The 19,150-nt window shown below is 51.7% G+C and overlaps 5 protein-coding genes across 5 annotated transcripts; 2 read left to right on the top strand and 3 right to left on the bottom strand.

Moving 5' to 3' along the window:
* Positions 1–5,441: 5,441 nt before the first annotated feature.
* On the bottom strand, positions 5,442–7,430 carry Z520_08326 (uncharacterized protein; the record flags this gene model as incomplete). The annotated part of the gene is made up of 2 exons (XM_016778823.1): positions 5,442–6,079; positions 6,158–7,430. 2 exons carry the CDS (start codon positions 7,428–7,430, stop codon positions 5,442–5,444), a joined length of 1,911 nt encoding a protein of 636 aa, XP_016630194.1.
* A 2,083-nt stretch (positions 7,431–9,513) lies between these two features.
* On the top strand, positions 9,514–9,999 carry Z520_08327 (uncharacterized protein; the record flags this gene model as incomplete). Its single annotated transcript, XM_016778824.1, has 1 exon — positions 9,514–9,999. The coding sequence occupies one exon, from the start codon at positions 9,514–9,516 to the stop codon at positions 9,997–9,999; it is 486 nt and encodes a 161-aa protein (XP_016630195.1).
* A 1,132-nt stretch (positions 10,000–11,131) lies between these two features.
* Z520_08328 (uncharacterized protein) lies at positions 11,132–14,990 on the bottom strand (the record flags this gene model as incomplete). The annotated part of the gene is made up of 2 exons (XM_016778825.1): positions 11,132–11,235; positions 11,291–14,990. 2 exons carry the CDS (start codon positions 14,988–14,990, stop codon positions 11,132–11,134), a joined length of 3,804 nt encoding a protein of 1,267 aa, XP_016630196.1.
* Positions 14,991–15,943: 953 nt separating this feature from the next.
* Z520_08329 (uncharacterized protein) lies at positions 15,944–17,625 on the bottom strand (the record flags this gene model as incomplete). The annotated part of the gene is made up of 3 exons (XM_016778826.1): positions 15,944–16,783; positions 16,832–16,972; positions 17,017–17,625. 3 exons carry the CDS (start codon positions 17,623–17,625, stop codon positions 15,944–15,946), a joined length of 1,590 nt encoding a protein of 529 aa, XP_016630197.1.
* Positions 17,626–18,273: 648 nt separating this feature from the next.
* Z520_08330 (uncharacterized protein) lies at positions 18,274–18,615 on the top strand (the record flags this gene model as incomplete). The annotated part of the gene is made up of 1 exon (XM_016778827.1): positions 18,274–18,615. One exon carries the CDS (start codon positions 18,274–18,276, stop codon positions 18,613–18,615), a length of 342 nt encoding a protein of 113 aa, XP_016630198.1.
* Positions 18,616–19,150: the final 535 nt, after the last annotated feature.

A 19,150-nucleotide genomic window follows, 5' to 3' on the forward strand; every position in this document is an offset into this window, starting at 1 on the left:
GGGGACTGCAAGTCGACGTTGAAGGGAGAGCTCCTTCTTCATCCTCCTCTCCCTTGCTCCTTGGCCTGTGGTGCCAGGAATTAGCCGTGGAACCAGCCAGCCAGCCAGCCAGCCAGCCAGAAATGAACGCAACAGGCACCCCTACGCACCTTCCCAACTGGAAACGGCGGTCAATAACAACAATACCTACCTAGGTAATTACTTAGTACTTTTAATCTTGGTTAAATCTTCACAAACTGCGGCCTATTTGTAGATGGCAAGGAGCAAGATACTGCAGGTAACTGCAGGTCTTGATGTTACTGCTGCTTTCACCTTCACTTCACTTCGCTTCACTTCACCTTTCACCCTGACCACCTGATTCCCCCAGCTCTTCTCATACTCGGCTCGGCTCCACGGCTCCAGCTTTTCCCTTGCTGACTGCATTATTCTTGTCCTCGTCGTTCTTGTCGCCTCTACCGAGTACTCTTGCGCACACTCTCGCCCGTGAAGCTTGTCGCTGTCTAGTCGTGTGTTTCTACTACACTCGCTTGCCGGTTTGCTTGGTGCCCGACGCCCCTTACATCACCGTGACTCCAACGTCCACCAACCAACAGTCTACGGGTATCAGCCTTTACAAGCCACACAGCAGTCCATCAAGATCTCGATTCGTCCACAGTTCACCAAACTTCTTGGACCTCGCCCCTTACCTCCCGCAAAACCGTATTCCTTCCCGTCACAACACCAGATTTGTCACGGATCACGAGATATCGGCCTCTTCCCTCTGTTGTTCGTCAGGCCAAGCAGCGGCATCCATCGACGCCACGCTTCTGCCCCTTCCGTCCACTTCCGCCTCGACGGCCTTGTTGCTGCCTTTCAGACGAGTCCACGCGGAGCATTTCCTACCATCTCACCGCCCCTCCAACATCTGCCGCCATTTTCTAGAAGACTTCGTCCCCCAACCTTCTCCCAACCCACCCGATCTATCTTCGAACATCAGCCTGACTCCGTCTCACTGCCATCGCCTCGGGATTCTGCGATTGCACTAAGGCTTCCATATCGAGTCCAACTCCTACTTTCACCACAGTTTGCCACATCCATTGCCCCGGATTTCTTCAAGGGGCTGTCGTATTCACGTGGCGTGGCCGAGTTCTGTCTGATGTGCCGCTTCTGCTGCCGACATCGCTAACAAGTCACACCACTTCTAGCCTAGATCTCAATCGATCCCTCGCTCCAATCCTTGGCACAATCTTCTTTCTTCTCCAACACCGACGAGGAGTGGCCGGCGTCTACATTTACACATCCAAGGGGTCTTCTGTCAGCATCGTTAGATGCGCACACCGTTGCTGGCGGCGGACGGTGGACAACCAGCTATATCTCAGCCGCTGCCAAGTCTCGTGCTCACTTTGCGCTGGTTGCTGTTTGAGCGCATAACCCTTCAAATTGAAGTCATGTAAGAGCTCATATTTCAGAGAGGGATCATGCAGACTCTCCACCGCACTTTTATGACGAATCTGTGCATCCCAGATGAAGCCCATCGCCAAATTGGTAAGCATGAAGTGGCCTCACTTTTGTCCTTTGCTTGACGCCACGAGACCGTTCCACGTCCATGCTTCCATGAGAATTTGGTTCTTCTACTAGGGCTTAGAGCTTTTGTCGACCCCTTCGAGTCAGGACTTTACCTTCAGCCTGATACTATCAACCTGATAATTAGGGGCATCCAATGAGTTAGGCTCGGTAACAGACGAATCGCAGCCGCGATCAGAGGGTGGTTCAGATTCTTCAGCGTGAAAAACAGAAACGACCGTTTGCTCCGTCTCTGCAGCTGAGCACATAGCCCACAGCTGTTCTGCGAGGTATGTAGGTAGGTGTTTCATTATCTGTCTCGCGTCCTTGATTGATTCTCCAAGCACAACGCAAAAGTCGTGGAGACAGGAAGGGCCGCGAGAATACTGCGTGGGATATCACTAGCCAGCCAACTCATGAATTGCATTGTTACGACGAACTCTTCAGATAATGGAATGACAACCCATCCTGTCTGGAGTACAAGAGAGAGAGTATCCCGCTCTATCAACATTCGCCACACAGAGTGAAAGACCATTGGCGTACCGTGTCAGATATTCCAACTCATTCGTTACAGGAGCCCAACACCTGTAAGGACATCTGCAACAAAGCCTCGACAGCCGATGTCGGGCAGCGAAACTCGGTGCGGCGCAGGCATCCCTACTACGAGTATTCGGCATTTCCTCCCAGGCTGCCCGCAACATTCCCTCTCCGAATCTTTTCTTTCCTTAGCGGGGGTATCGAGATGATTGGAAAGACCGGCCCAGATACTGACCTCACATCTCTGGGAGCCAGTCATTGCTGTAGGAACAAGTTTTCCTTATCAGCAATTGCCAGTGTCTGGGTGAAGCTCATGACGGGGGGAAGACATGCCTTCGAGAGACGGCGTGCAACTCCTCAAAGCCACCTCTACTCGTAGCGACAGCAGGTGAACCACTGGCAAACTTGGCAAGGTCGCTGTCCATCCTGCTAATGAGATTCCCGAGCCTATGGCGAGCTCCCGTCCTCGGTCTATACGGCTCTTCCCAGATTGGTGTGGCGAGATATTGCTGCATCTGATCCTTGAGGCCAGCTGACCTGTCTGTCGGGCCCGGTGGATGTTAGCAGCCGCATCAGGATACGGTGGAAGAGCCCAAGTCTGCAATCCGAACCACGGTCTTGCCGGAGGTAAGAGTCGACAAAGACACACTCACTGTTGCTAGGTACAGAGTCTGACGCCATGACAAAGGTGGGTCCGTTGTTGAATGCGGCAATGCTATCAAAAAGTGCTGTGGGACCTCAAAAAGCCCGCGCAGCCGAGTCAAGAAAGATGAAAGTTGAAGAGAATCCGATCCCAAAGCTATGCAAGGAGAAGACTTGGAGAAGACTTTTTATGCTTCACGGTGATGGACAGAAGTGGCCGACCTGGATTACGAGAGAACGAGATTTGCAGGGCACTGGCACAATGGAACTTCGACAGCACGCAAGTCGAAGTAGCGAAAGTATGGGAAAAGGTGCTTCTGCAACCTTTGAACCCTGCTAGCATTCTGCTCTCCGATAGATTTCGGCACTTAGGCTCTGGGGCTAAGGCAGAGTATTCCAGGTCGATCGGTAGGAGTCTCGAGGACCGCTGCAACAGATTTACACGAGTTTTGACCCCTCAGCTGGACACAGTTCGCAGCTCGGGCTCAAAATCCAGCCTGGAGACCGGGAGACTCCGTGGGATACAGGTGCAGCTGCAGCCAGCGCAACGGCATGGGTTGTTACTAGAGGTCTTTGCTAACGAATGCGCTGTCTCATTCTGCAAGGAGACAAAATTGGGGCTACCCTTGATGAGCGAGAAAGTTCCTTGCTCGTTTCCGCAACTTGCTTTCCCCACTCTGGCACCGGTGAGAGGAGATGCATGATGGCGTAACAACATGCGTGTCAACTCGGGGCAAGTGTGCTTGCGGACAGATCATCCGTCTCAGCCGTCAAGTGCGATAGCGACAATCAACAGAGGGCGAACGGACGGCGCGGGGCCTGGCGGAACCGTGGCACGATACAAGGAGCTCTGCCTTTGTTTGGATCTTGGGTTCGTGGCCTAGAACGCCCTGACGAAGTGTTCGGACCCTGCAGAGCGTTGCAGCCGATACGCCAACGACGGGACGCTCAAGTCACACCGAAATTGCCATTGAAATGGACCAGGGGTCTTTTCTCTCTTGTGCAGATAGGGCAGTTGGGAAGCAGGGAGAGCCGAGTGGGCAGAGCAAACATCCCAGTCACCAGCGTGCAGAATCCTGCCAAACTCTATGCAGTTCTGGGAGTGGCCGGGGATGGCCTCTTCCGCTCTCGGGGACGGGGATGCTCATTCGCTTCCAAGTCTCTGGGACCCAATACGGGGTGTCAAAAGCCCCAGCTTTCCGGGCAAGCTGCATGAGGCGCTGCGAGCTCGTAACACCAGGCTTGCTCCGTGGCCAGGGTGTTTGTGGTTGATCCCAAGTTTAACTTTCTTCTCTTTTTAACGAAACCGGCTTAGGCAAAGCCATCAGCTGCAAGGTGCTGCGGAGGTGCTCATTCTCCGAAATGGAATCTGTGCCAGCGAGACCGGTTTTCCGCCGTGTGTGGCAGCCTCATGGGCACGACTTTGGCCCCCAGAGTCAAGCAACGAGCATGAAGATAAGAGCGGAACCACCAAGCGAGAATATCATGGCCTAGCGGGTGCCTCCTACAACCCTGATCCCGACGCAAGGGGGCTGCATTCGGTACGTACATAACAAGGCGGGAAGTACATACTGCTCGGGGCTTAAGTCGGTCAAAGGTGCGGTCGGTTGCCTAATAGTGAGGTATCATCCAGCCCATCCATTAGCGCCGCCGATCTTTTTGCTATTCACCATACTTGTATGAGGTACATACCCACGAGGGATAGCAGCTTGCTGACTGTAAATTGGCCGATTGACAATTGCATTCCATTTCCACCCACTCATTTCTTGCAGGAACCCATTTCGGATCCTCCCACCGCCCTACTCAGAGCGGGGGGGATGTTTGACGTAAAATAATACCCATTGCTTAAGGTTAAACAATGGCCCACCCCTGACTATTTTGTATTCATACGATAGACAGACGTTAGCTAGGTATGATATCGAGGTAGCCTGGCTATGTTGCTTAGATGAGGGGAGACAAGAGTGGCAATCACAGGCGGTGCCCTTTTCGTAGGTAGCGAGACGAGGCCCTCTTTCCGCATTGACCACCCCTTGCGGCCGTAGAGATGTTGTAACATCGGAGGAGTAAGGCTGGAAAAGGAAGGGAGGAGGATAGAGAAAGAAAGAAAGAAAGAAAGAAAAGAAAGGGTGAAGGAGGGATGGTAAGGATAGAGAAGCCCACGGCACAAGTATGAGAGAGAAGCATAGAGAGAGCAAGAAAAATCCATTGATTCTAGCTCCAACCATTTTCCCTGACTGTTGGTCACCCGAAATTCAGTCTCAATTGTCGTTGTGAATCCTCCATCGGAAGGCCCCCCCAAAATCTGAACGGGATCCCTCCTCGTCAAATACCCAAAGCATCAAAGAGCCCAACCAAACCCCCCACCGCCCGCTCAAAGAAATTAGAACCGATCCTTTGTACTTTTCTGGAAAGAAAAAGGAAGATTCAACAGCAACAGCAACGGCACCACCGTTGACCGCCTAGTCCAGTCCACCCATCATACATCAGCCTTGTCGCAACCCGGTTCATGGGCCAGGTCAGAGCAATGAATGGTAGAGCCCCAGTCCAATTCCAGCTCAGTTTCTCCATCAGCACCCCGTTGAATTCCTATTTCCCAGCACATTTATTGTCACAAAAGCACATGGGTGACCTGAAGACTGGGCTGATTGGCGCCGCTCGTCCAGACCAAAATTAAAACAGATTGTTTGTTAGCACAGAAGTTTTGTGGGATTACTGCTCGTTCATGCGAGCTTGATGTGCGAGTCTTCCTCCATGATTGTCGTCAGTATACACGTGTCTTCGCCGGCATTAGCGTCGATAGTCGTTATACTAGGCAAGATTGTGGTCTCGTCGCGACGGGGATCCTTATGGTCGATGGGTGGGGTGGTGACAGGTGTCTGCTTTCGTGCTGGGGCAGAAAAAAGGCCTGCAATACCAGGATCGTTCCAGATCGAGTGTTTGTGCAAGCAATTGACTCGCCCTTCGAGCCCTTGTGACAGCAGCCCAGACTCTAGGGTCTTGCGCCTCTCCTCTGCCTCCTGCCTCCTGCACCGCATGATATTGTCCTTTTCAGCTTCCTTTTGTCGGGCTTCTTCTCGTCCGACTTCCTCTTCTTTGAGTCTCATATGTTGCTTCTCCCGACCTTGGACGACGTCCAGGGCCAACTCACTGAACTCCTTATCAATTGGTGGAATCTCGGTGTGCGGAGATTCTAAGGGCCAGAAATTCCGCACGCCAGGACTCTTGACGACCGGGATCCCCAGCCTGACACTTGCGTCTCGGAATAGTCTCTCAAAGGAGGCCAACTCGGGCAGGCTTTGCGAAGCACTACTATCCGAGACAATGCACTGTTTATGAGCCTGGAACATTGGAACATCGCCTGGATCACACCATTAGCTTGACAGGACATTTTGGATTGAAGAAGATGATGAGGGGGATGAGGAGGATGTCCACTTACTGCCCGATTCTTGGATTGCGTCGAGGATAGAGTCGTATTCCAGCTCCCTGGTGCGAGTCGAGAGTAGAGCAATCAGCATTGGGAATTGAAATTCTACTGCCGGGACTTCTCTCTTCAGGAACTCCACGTATTCGTCGAGCTGATATGCTGCCATCGGGACACGGAAACACCCAGTTTTCCGGCCGGGCTGCTCCCCTTGGGACATTCTGCCAGCGCAGTGTCTCCTCGGAAACCTCCATGGAGCTTGCTGTTCGAGCCTTATATCCAGAAACGCCTCAGAGGTGGTCTGGTTTGGACATATCTTCTTTCTGATCTCGTATGGTCTTCGTGGGCGGCTCCTTTGTTTCTTGTCGTCTGTCTCGGCACCCGCTCTCTTCCTCTTGCCGCCGTGTTTGTTGTTGTCTGTCTCCGGGCCCGCTGTCTTCCTCTTAGCGCTATGCTTCTTTGTGAATCCCGAGTTTAACTGCTTGTAATGGAAGGGTTGCAGTTTTAGGTAGCCTGGCTTGAGGTATCCCCTCTCCAACACACTGGGCAAAAATTCGTCTAGACGCACAACCGTCATCGGAGCGCGGATTTCTTTCCATACCAACACCTCTGGCTCGCCCATGTTGAGGAAAGGCAGGCTTTTAACGACATTGTAGGCCCTGAGCAATGCTTCGCTGTGGAAAAGATAAGTACCCTCACGGAGGCTCCACGTGTCGATGATGGCAAGTCTCAGATTCTGGCATCCTTGCTCCATAACGGCGAGAGCCTGCGAGAAGACCCAAAGCGGAGATGTCGCGAGAGAGACCCAGGGACTTTGGAAGTGTCCTTTTGTGTTTCTTAAATGTCGGATCAGACTCTCCTGGATGTCTTGTTCGCCCATGAGCTCCAGGTCGGCACACATACCTTGCTTTTCACGTTCACTCTTGAAACAACCCTCTGTATTTCCGCCCGCGCTCTCGTCATGCCAGAACCGAAAGAGATATCGTGTGATTCCTTGAGTGCAAGCAGACACATCTCCCATATTCACGCGATGGTGAGAGAGTTTCCACATCCAGTCGTCCCCCACTGAGACTCCTTTATAGATTACCAATCTGAAGGGATGTCTTGGTCCGTCGGCAGTAAGCTCCTTCAATGTCTTCATCGGTCTTTCTAATTCCGGTCGGCTGTAAAGTGAGTGACCTAGAGGCTCGTTGATGCAGCAGCACAAGTCCAGGCCGTCCTTGTCCCAGTAGAAGTAGGGCTTTCGGAGGTATTGATTATACCTTGTCCAATCTTGCTTCCTCTGCATGATCAAGATGTCGGTTCTTTGAAGAAAGAAGCATATAGAGTCACTGAAGAGTCAAGTAAGGAACAACCGTATAGACGAGAGCCAGGGAATCCGAACCCAGCGTCAGTGTGTGGGCTTGAAGCTGGTCAAAATGAAAAAGACCGTTTCGGAAGGAGAGGCCGTCCCAACGGTAGAAAGAGATAAGGAACGCAAGGAAAGGACAGGAGTCAGATAGGAACAAAGCCAAAACACAGTCAAGAAGCTGATATTGTACAGATGTCAAAGCTTAGAGAAATGAATAAGAAGCGAGGAGGTAGGAGCGGAAGTCAAGCCTGATACAACTGCCAAAGAAGAGTCGGCTAGGAAGAGAGAACTCTCAAGGATAAGAGGCCAGAAAGGGAAGAGATGTGGTTTGAATGGAGGGAGACTGGAGGAGTTAGATGTGATGTGAGAATGGATTGAAGAGTAGGTCAGAGGAAAGTGAGTAAACTGTGAGAGGGGTATCGAACAAAATGGAGGAAAGCGAGGAAGTAGAGACGGGGGAGAAAGGAGCGAGATGAGATGTCAAATGCTGCCAAACGGATTGACCGGATTGAAATGTGTATTGGAGGAGTGTCGTTAGAAAAGACAATATCTGCATCAGGCGAAGTCATCATGGTTTGTAGCAAGGGCGTGTGCCTTCCTTGTTGGGTGGCGCTTGCATGTGAGACCATTGCTTTCCAGCCAGCCTCGTCCAAGAACTTCAAAAAGTACTCGCGGATGATAACCCATCGTGCGTCCTCACTGTCCTTGCACGGCTTGACTGAGTGGTTAGCGACGTTCAAGGAGGCTTGTTTGTTGCATCACTCCCAGAGAGAAATCTCAGCTTCTAAGAAAGCCATCGAGAAACGCATTGGGTCAGCCATACAGCACACAAGATTATTGCAAGATTGTCTGTCATGAAAATAGTCCTGCCTCCTCACCAAGACCAGAAGAAGCAGGGTGGAGTAGACAGGGCCCTGCTAAAAGCCCAGATTTTGGTCTTCCACTTGCGATGATTGGGGATTTTGGAGTGTCCCCTGGATCCACGTCTTGATCATGGGAGAGAAGAGGTCAAGATGCTTCCGAGTGTGGTTGCTTTCCAGTGCTATATTTTGAGGCTGGGTATGGTTCTGCCAGACACAAAGGCCACGAGGGAGAGATTCTCATCATGAAACTGGGAGAGAATGTGCCTTGCGCAGCAGAAGAGGGAATCAGACACCAGGCCGCCAACTGGGCTCATTGAGCTGCTGCGAGACGGCAACAGCATTCTTTGAAGACGGAGACTTCATCGCTTGCAAAAGATCGCAAGGAGCGAAGACGAAAAAAACTCCAGCTCGCGTCGATGCCAAGGCCAGATACTGCGCCAGGCTCAAAGGGGACTGGCTCCGGCAAACGAGATTCTCCGGCTCCGGCACCCCAGATATCAAAAACCAGAACTTGCCCACGGTTTTACCGACCCTCCTTCTCTTTTTCTCTTCACACTTCATGAAATTACAAAATGAACGCATAATCAACCGCCAATTCCTTCATCCATCAATGGAGTGGTAGGTCATATTGGCGTACTAGACCGAGTTTTCTCCATAGAGGCACTTTATAAGGCTTTTCGTTCGAGATGGGAGTTTTCGGATTCCCGTTGGTGGATGCGAAGTCACCTGCGTGCCGGACATATTTTTTTCTCCTCTCCGCCCTGGATCACATATATAGTGACAAGAGGAATGTACAATGCTTGTTTCCCTCGAGTGAATACAACGATGCTAGAATTTCTCGAGTGAATTGTCAGATAGATGGAGTGGGACAATTCAAGAGGTGAACGATCAGAGCGGCCACAACGCGTAGAATAGTGTAGAACAAGCGTACAGACAGCAACACTGGTCCAACTTGTACCAAGATGCTGAAAGTGAGCCTTGAGAATTCTCTACCCATAGCGACATTGTTGCCGAGAACATATAATACTAGGATCTGAGATCTCTGTCCCAACGAGGCCTTGGCTTGGCGCAATGGAGACTTTTTTCTACATCACCAAGTCCTACTCTACTTTTCCTCTCCCTCTCTCGGTCCCAATCCACCGAGCCCGCACCAAAAAATGAAACTCCTCACCACGAACTTCCTGACCTGCGCCGTCAAGGCGTGCAAATCCTCCTCCGCCTCGTTCCCCCTGCACTTCAAGGACGCCGTGCTGGAACGCACCGAAATCGAGTTCAACCCGCTGTTCATACAGAATATCCTGCCGCGCGTGAACTGGGAGGCGTTGACCGTCACAGCGACCGAGCTGGGATTGCAGGCGATGGTGCCCGAGAAGAATCCTGCGGAATTTGACGACGTAGACGTGGAAGCTGACCACGAGATGGACGTCGAAGGTGTAGATGACAAGCCAGACCAGGAACAACAAGGGGGTTCTGCTCAAAAGGAGGCGAGGAGAGAGATGGACGAGGACGTTCTGAAGAAACTACACACCCTCCTCCTCGAGACCGGAGTGTCGGAGGGGAAACTGGTCTGTGGGAACTGCGGCTTTGAATACCCCATCAAAGAAGGCGTCGGCAATTTCCTGCTGCCCGCGCATCTAGTGTGACGAGACAAACAGACAGACATACGAGACGAATTGCGTTTGTCCAAAAGACAGAAACCCCGGCGGCATCTGTCATACCTTCCACCCTCCAGAGAGCAGCCTCCACCCTCAATTGCCGGGATACGTATGGTTGACTGCTTGAGCAACTAGAAATGCGAGGTTGCAACCTACCTAGGTAGGGGACCACTGCAGGCTTGCTCAGAAAGAGACGCAAGGGAAGAGCATGGAAGTGATTTCTGTATTGCTCAGAAGCAGAAGAGGTCATTAACTGATCAAGACAACTCCCAAGCACCGCATGCTGGGGTCGGGGGCCAAGGGTGGAAAATTCGAACTGTCAAGCCATGTCTGGTGATTGCGGGAGCGAAGAAGCAACCTCTATCACCAACAAGCCTGAAACAGCCGTCCGAGAAGGACATGATTGCGCTATGCAAGGCCTGTCGGATTCCAAGGCGAAATGGGGACCACTCACAAGCAGATGCCAATCTCTCTCGTGGGAAGAAACGGTTGAAAGGAACGGAGAGCAGCCAGTTTTCTGAATATGCCGTCTATGGAGGCAAAGCACATTAGCCACTACCCTATGTACCGATTACCTAGACGTCCATCTTCATCGCGTACCAGAGTGACCAGACCCTTGGCGCTGTGCGCAGCGTGCGGTTGCTGCGCTTGTCGAGCAGGAGGTTGACATGACATAAGTACACAAAAAAACGGAGAGAAATCTCTCAACTCGATTCATTCACAGCGTCGTCCCTTTCTGTAATGCCCTCCTCACTCAAGTTCGAGTTCAACGGTTTCGTTTCTGTCCGCCACTCCCCTGCGACCCCTCATTCCCCTGCCTTGTTGAAATAGGATTACGATGATCCTGACGAACTCCTCACAGCCACTCCCCACAATATCGCACCGCCCTCGCTGATTGTCTCAATGCAAAGATAGAAACGCGGCCCAGCCTTTCCATTGACCCATGCTGTGCCGTGACTTTTGTCAGATATCCGTCCCTTCATCATGCCGTATGGAAGAGAACGCCGGACCCAAATGCTCTTCCATATTTTCAAATGCTCTTATAACATCGAACGAAGGATGTGCCCGCCAGATCCGCCACGCAATTGAAGACCCCTTTGCCATTGGAGATGCTGGAGTATTAGTTAAGGAAACCTTTGCAGACCGCCGAGCCACAGAGACACGGGATACGGTCGTCGCTGCCGAGCTCACGCTCGAATTTATAGTCGTACGTCAGTTCTTCATCTGGAAACAAAATGTCAGCTTTCGCACATCCAATTCGAACACGGGCATTATTTACCTTTCTCGATATCTCTCAGAGCATAGATGACGATCCGTTTCGTGCCGCCCACCCTGATGATCTTGGCAGTACAGTTCGGCGAACAACTGTGGTTGATAAATCTTGCGATACCACCCTTTTTGGTCGCATCCACGACTGTCCCTTCGTCGATTCGGAAGAGGTAGCTGCTGCCAATGCCGCTCTCGGTATACTTGATCTCTCTCAAGTCGGCGATTTCTTGTCGAATCTTCTCTCCCACATACTCGATGATCATCTCGCTCGCTTGTATCCGTTCCAGAGAATACAAACCCCAGTTATGAATGGCAGATCTGGCGAATTTGACGGGTTTCTTCCGTTTCTGAAGTTGATTGAACCGCAGAACATCGGCGTCCTCGCCCATACCCTGTAGCATCTCCCGTTGTCTATCCAAGTCTTTGACGGTGCGTCGGTCGTCGGCACGCTTGCCGCGGGACGAAGCTTTGGGCAGTTCCACGACTTGCTTGCTAGGATCCTTCTTAGCCTCGGCCTCTCTCTTTTCCCTCGCCTTCTGCACCTTTATGCGATGAGGCAGATACTTTGACTTCTCGGATTCGAGGATTCTTCGTACAGGTTCCGTCCTTGCCGAGCCAGAGGGGTTGGGCACATAATATCCGTCGATGGGAGGTTCCGTCCTAAGAGCTCCCGGCTGGGTTCCGGGTTTGAGATTTCGAATGCGCTCTTGTTTCCAGGCCCATGCCATCGGATCGCCAATGTCCATGGCTTTTTTCAACTTCACTGCCGATGACAAGTATTCAAGGTCTTCTTCGTCAAACAGACTTGCTTGCCATCCTCGCAGATCAGGGATGATATCCTCGTCGTCATCGACGGTTGGCAAAGGCTCCACCGCTGAGACACCCCATTCCACTTCTGGTCTCCATTCAGCCGCTTCAGCAAGAGCCTCTTCTTCCTCTGCGTATTCCAGAACGTTGTCCACCACTTCAGCTGCCTCGGCTTCTGCTTGCGCCCGTCGGAGTGCTTCTTGCTCCTCCCGAATCTGTTTCTTGGTTTTCTTCTTGGGCTTCGGCTTCTTGACCTTGGCAGCGTCCGAGTCAACGTCAGGCGTCGCTTCAATAGGAGTTTCGACTTTGATATCCTCCGAACCCTCGCGATCGAAGTCATTTTGACCGATGCCAAACAATTCGTCATCTGCTTTTTGACGTTTACGAGCCTCTAATTCTTTCACCAACCTCTTTCGTTTCCGCGATGACGGAGACATCTCGTAAATGTTCCTTTCAAGTTTAGCGATGATGAGATCTTCCGCAGTTTGCTTGCTCGCGTCGAACTCATCCTTGACCACACTGTCCCCCATCTCGGATTCCTCTCGAGCATGCAGGCGGCGTTTCGTTACCTTGCGCAGAAGTTCATCGTCGTCATCGGAGATAGAGGTCATACTCATCCGGCTAGGTGGACGGCTCTCCGGATCTTCAGTATCACGAGTGACCGATGTTCGTCGCTCGTCGTCGGAATCGTCGTCGGTATGGAACTGGGCCAGTTGGTGGAACAATGGCCTGACATTGTGTCTCGTTGTTGGGGCTTTCCTCCTCTCATCGCGGAAACCAACCATGCCCCTATCTGTGCCAGGCCTCTTGCCAATTTTCGGCAGGGAAAGGATATTGAGGTTTTTGCTCCCAAGCGGGCGTCGCCCAGTGCCTAGGCGCGAGTCTGGCGTCTGAGAGCCTTCATCGGCATACCCATGTCTCCGAGTCCCTTCGGGATCACTCACACCCAGAATCCGTCGCCTTTCTGCATGTCTGCTCGGATCAAGATAGTCGTAGAGGACGGGCGCAGCAATACGAGATTTGACGTCTTCCAGCAGCTTATCCCGAAGCTCCTGTATGACAAGCTGCACAACCGCCCTGGAAGGATCCAAATCTCTCGCACGCTGCCGCTTTTCTTCCTCCAGGTCGAGATCGTGCTCTTTCCTCAGCCTATAAGCTTGCCTCGAATAAACAAAATCGACAGGCCCCGTCGACGTAGGTATAGTGTCTGCTGCGCTGACTGCCTTGTGATTCCCATTGAGGTGTAATTCCAAGTTCATCACATAGGTAAACAGCGGCTGCATATGGCAGCCGTGAAACACCTTCTTGGCCTCCATCTGCCCGTTCCTCGACTGCTCGAACGTGATAAAGTATCCTGTCTCGTCGCAGCGGACTTCCCGCCAATCGTACATCCTTAACCTCTTCTTTAAATGCGGGATCGTAGTGCTCATAACTGGTACGTAACAATGTGCAATGAAGATATAAGGTACTTTCAATGTCTCAGCGATTGGCGTGGTCTCGACAAGGGAGGAGGCGGTGGTGGCGACGGGCTTGGTTGGTCTTTCGGGCTTGACTGGGAGTCCGAATGGAGCTTGGAATGTAGACTGCGGCCGTGAAGGGGGCTTGCCGGACGGACCCTTTGGAGCGGTCGGCGGCGGACCGGTAGACTTTGCAAATCCAGGCGACTGGACTGCGGTGGGTGTTGAGGGAGATGGGGATGGTTGTATGCGTGACTGGTTTGTGAACCCACTCTCTTTCCGATGCAGCGCGATCGCCTTTTCCATCAACTTGTCCGTGACCGATCCATCTCGGTCAATGGCCACCTGCACAGTCTTCAGGCCTATCCTTTGACCGCGCTTGCCCTCAAGGTATGCTGTTTTGGCCGCGAGGACTGCGGAGATCGGTCCCCCGCCTTGAAAGGAAGCGCAGTCTTGGTAGGCGATGCTGCAGATACCGAGGAACCGGCCAGTGACCGGATCAGTTTTATTGTCCAAGTCCTCGATCTCGCCAAAGCTGGAAAACAATGCGCTGATCTGTGACAGTGGGGTCATGGGGTCGAAACCGGTCACGACAACGGTGGTCGGAGGTGGCGGCGCAACCGCAGTCGCAACATCAGGCACCCATGACTTGAGATTGTAAGGTGCAGGACGGAATTTTGCTTTTCCTTTTCCCACGACGCCCTTTGTGTAGTGCGGAATGGCCAATCGCGGATCGGGAGGTTGGAAGTTGTCTTGGGGCTTCCCTCCGAAATCCTCAAACTGCGCTTTCAGCTTGCGTTTGTCCTTTGAGTTCAGATTCTTGTCAAGTTCGGGATCATAGGTGCACCTGGTCCCTTTGACTTCGGCGTTGGCATCGCGCGCGGATCTTCGATGGGTCGGCGGCGTGTGAAGGGGTGTCATCGAACCTTGATGGAGGGTGGACACATTATTGCTGCTAGCCATCATAGAGTGAGAGCCAGAATCAGCGGTCGGGCTCATGATTTTACCATTTGGAGGAGAGTCGGAGTTTGTGAGAGGGGTAAGAGTGGTGAAATTGACATGACTTGCGCCTGGCATGGCGGCGCCTGCGACGGGAGCACTAAAGACCGATGAAGCGGTACTAGACGAACTTGCTGAGCCGACACCATTGAGAAGGTCGCCCGCGTACTGGTCACTCTCTTCCGGAATCACAGTGACGGCAGGAGTCTTGGCCAAGTTGTCCTGTTTAGCGGGTAAACGTGGGTGGTATGTGGTAGATGATGAGTTCAGCGAGTGTCGAGCAGAATTCTCTTTCGCGTTGGCATCTTCTGCGCGATCGTCAGGACGGCGCAGCCGGGATCGGTCGAGATCAAGCAGTTTGGAAGATTTCCGTTGCTGGACGCTGGGAGCGGTCGGGAAGAAATCAGCGAACTTGGAGTGAGAGTGAGAGCCCTGTGGGCGCGACATCTCCTTGATTAAAACGCCAACCGCGCGATCATCTTCGCATCCGCCCTCCTCGGTTGATGGTGAGGATTATGAGAGTTTGTAGACCATCAAGCGCAGGGATATGTCGGCCGTGATGTAGATTGCAAGTTTTCTACGCGTCAGTGGGCAAGCGGTCGGAAGGGGGCCGGTTTGCCAGAAACCGCAGTTTGGGAATTGCGGCGTTTGAGAACGGCAGAGGCCTTAAAACACTTGGCAAATGGAGGGTTGAAGCCGATGATTGCTGTCCAGCGAGCAAGGAGAGATTTAAAAGCCGTGTATTGGGAGATTTGAGGTTGACTTGGTCGACTGCAGTGCCTGCACTTCCAACCTGCAGAGCATCGTCTTTGCTAAGTTCCTGTTGCCAAAGGAGCCAAGCCGAGACGGGTTAGCAGGCTTTACAGGCTCAGGGCTCGGCATGCGATCGACCGCGCTGAAGCGAACAGCTGAAAAGTCAGGGCGCAGGCGCAGGCACAGGCGCAGGCTAGGGCTGAGCACTCAAGGCACTTCACTGAGCAAACATTCCAACACAGCAAATTCATTTGATGTCAACAACAATGGTTCCTTGACTAGGTATGGCTTACGTATCGGTTACGCACATATGGCCTGCCTAAACAAGTGTTTGATCCTCTTTCTGAGCAGGCTGTTCAAGGTGTGTTTCTTTAGCTAGACTTTCCACTCACATCTTCACAGCCTCAAGTCAACAGCGAATTCTCGAGCAGCCCAAGAATGTCGACCAAGATGTCGATCTTGTCCTTCCTCCCAGACCTGTCCTTATTTCTGATGCCTACGCCCACGCCCTTCCCGCCGAGTCCAGGAAATGTCTGTCTGTTCACTGCTAGAGAAGAGATGGTTCACTGAGCACACTTTGGCTGATGGGCGAGATTTGGCAATAACCGTAACATGCTCACGTTGCTTGGTGAGCTGAGTTTTGCGCCTCATCGTCGCTGATTGAAGACGATACCCTCGCTCACACTCCGGCTCCGAATCGTGATAACTGTTTTGCTTTTCTCCGTCCTCGTCGTTCTGCGGATCAGCCGGCGTCGAGTATAATATTTCCGTTCTGCGATAACTTGAACTTCATCATCGTCCTCGGACAGGGAAGGAGAATTGATTCTGTGAGAGCCGAATTTCTGCCTGTCGACGTTTTTGATAGAGGAGTTCAAGGTCGTTCTTCTCGTTCTCGTGACTGCGTATCTCTGGGAAAGTTTGTTCCTATTGACTTTGTTGGTATCTTTAGATAGTGCGACCTTTTCTGATGTATGGCTTTGGTGGATATCCTCCAACGTCAAGTCGATCACATTTGCTGAGGATGAGGCCTTCTCTGGCTGACAAACTGTTGGGTTCTGTCGAGGTATGGGCGCCTGCTCCATATTGTGAGGTGGTGGAGTTGGCGTCGGGACCGCCGCCCATATCTCTAACTCTCTTCTGAAAACATCATGTCCAGAGTCGACCACTTGCGAGATGTGTTGTTGAGATTGAGAAATCTCTACTCCGTCAAATGAAGTTATCTCTGGTGCCTCAACCGTACTTTGTTTCATCTTCGTGTTTCGAGTCGACCCAAGAATCTTGACTGTTTCTGTACGTACTTGAGATAAGTCAAGTTCGTTGGAAATGGGACCGTAATCGCTAGGATCTGGTGAGACGGTTTCAACTCCTTCCATAAATTCTTCAAGGTGAATGTTGTCGCGAGCTTTTCCATACCCTTTAATCTCGAAGGCACGAACAAGTTTCCGTGCCACGACCGCTTTGTACATCTGTGGGATACCTTTTAGACACTGTAGTGGTTAGTTTAAACCAGTAGTAAGGTTGGACCTGGTTTATACTTGGCCGACAATCACACCAGAGGAGTAGCTCACAACTGCCTTGGACTTTTTCAGTTTGTCGAGCACTTCGAATACCTGAAGTGCTTCCTCGTAGCTTAGCACAGCGACGGGATCACAAAGCACGGAGCCCCAGATAAGGAACTGTATTTGGTTAATAGTTGATGTTACAATGTTGGAATACATACCTCGCCAATCCCCGTGTATGGCCTTTGTCTTTTCACAACATTATGTAGACTCGGATCGTGGTCAACCTTCCTCAAGTCGTTAAAATCATATTCTTTGACCAATTCAGGTACAAGCCAAATCCCAGTATCTGTTCCGTATGCTTTCCTATACTCCTCTTCGAGTATGTTGTGGTCAAGAATTGCTAATGAGCGGCGTTCTGGACTTTTAGCTAGGTGGGCTCCTAGTGCCCTGTGTGGATTTTCAGTGAATGACAAGAACGGGGACGAAAATGTTTTGTCTTGAATTAGATGTCGGTAAGCTGAGTCTTTGAATTTGTTATGGTCGTACGTGGATGGCGCCGGAAGAGGTGCCAACGGAGATAGACCTTGAAAGCAGCGAGCTCGTAATCCGTGTTCAGGCTCGAAAGCCCGGAATAGAAGCCTAGGTCTTTGTTGGGTCTCTTTTCCTCGGTTGTTGAACGTCAGTTTCAACCGGGGATTAAGCCTCTGTGCTGTATTAGGGAAGTCGTTATCATCGACGCGTCGATTGTCCTCTCCGGAATCCGAATTGGCCTCAGTATCCCAAGTCCCGGATGAGCAAGATTCGTAAAACGACGAATCCGTGGCCATCGTAGTGACGGAATCGTCTGTAGACGCTCTTGACACGGCATGTCGATTAGCTTTCGACCTTGCACCCATACTTTCGCGTGATGGGAGAGGGTCTATGTTCTTTGAGAGTTTCAAGGATCATGCAAGGTCAATATGCGCCGAAAAGGAAGACGAATAAGAGAGTAGGACAATATTGAACAGAGCAGATCAAACCGGAGAGACGTTGGAAAGCGTGTAGCGAAGACCGAGTAGCGACGCTTAGGTTAGGAGACGAAAAGAAACGACGCTTCAGTTGGCGGATACACGGTCCTTTCATCATTCAACCTAGGGTGAAGAAGAGCATGGCGTCTGCTCATTTAGGTCATATGGTCACTACTACATGAGCTCGTCAAAAGCGTTGTTGTTCAAGTCCATGAAGCTGATTCTAAACTGAGAGACAGTTGAGAGGCGTCTCTTGGCTGTCCAGCCTCGTTGCCAAGCCTGACTGCAAGGCTGAGCATCTTCCTTCCGAGTTCCCACAGACACGATCTGTCTCACTACCTACCTAGGTACCTTCTCAGAAATGTTTACCTCTGGCCCCAGTTCGTCCGCGAGGATGGTACATCTTACATCACGCTACTAAAGGGCGGTCTTTGGGGTCCCTTTTAATCAGTTTTGCTTCTCTCCGATATGGAAGAGGCCGAGGCTACACAGTTTCTGGAATCCTTACTGGGAAAGACTTTCAACATCACTGTCCTGGACGGGCGACTGTTTTCGGGAGTTTTTCGATGCACCGACAATGAAAGCAATGTCATCCTTTCAAATTCATTCGAGTACAGAATGCCATCCAAAACGGCCGAACAGGCGGCTGTTGAGAAATTGAAGGCTACCGGGCAGGCGAGCAGGGTGGACATGACGTCGCGATTCGTGGGCCTCATTGTCATTCCAGGCAAGCAGATTGCAAAGATGGAAGTCGAAGAGAAGAGGGAATGGCCGAGCAGCCAGTCCTTGTCGATTCGGACGCGAACATGAAGGGGTGGGAATTCAGAGCTGATCTGTGGAGGGCTCATTTCCTGAGGTCGTCACACGAACTGTGCAAGACTTCGAGCAAACTACATGCGTGTTGGAGGCAGGATGAATCACCTCTGAAACTACTGGCTACCTGCTGGCAAGCTTCCTGGTTCGAGCCATGGGAAAGCACCTTACAGCGTTTCATTACTGGGGACGCAGCCCCGTTGGCCGTCCCAAACGCAAAGATGGTAGAGACAAGTGAGAAGTAGACTACACATTTGCCCTCCTGTCACTTACCGCAGAGTTAACCGGTTCACGCGGCGCTCAATGCGAGAGAGGACAAGCAATTCGACACAATAGATGCTGTGCTCAAGGTAGGAGGGGACGAAGAAACTCGACACAATGGATGCCGCGATCAAGGCGAATCAGTTCTAGGAACAAAAAGGACCAAACTCTAGTGTTGATCTGCGCCTAGGTGCTCTCTCTGCGCTGGATGGCCTGAGCTTACTATATCACCTTGATGTACTTTGAAGCACTCGGCCCCGAGACCATCACG

Source organism: Fonsecaea multimorphosa (genome assembly GCF_000836435.1).
Source record: "Fonsecaea multimorphosa CBS 102226 unplaced genomic scaffold supercont1.18, whole genome shotgun sequence".
NCBI classification, from domain to species: Eukaryota; Fungi; Ascomycota; class Eurotiomycetes; order Chaetothyriales; family Herpotrichiellaceae; genus Fonsecaea; species Fonsecaea multimorphosa.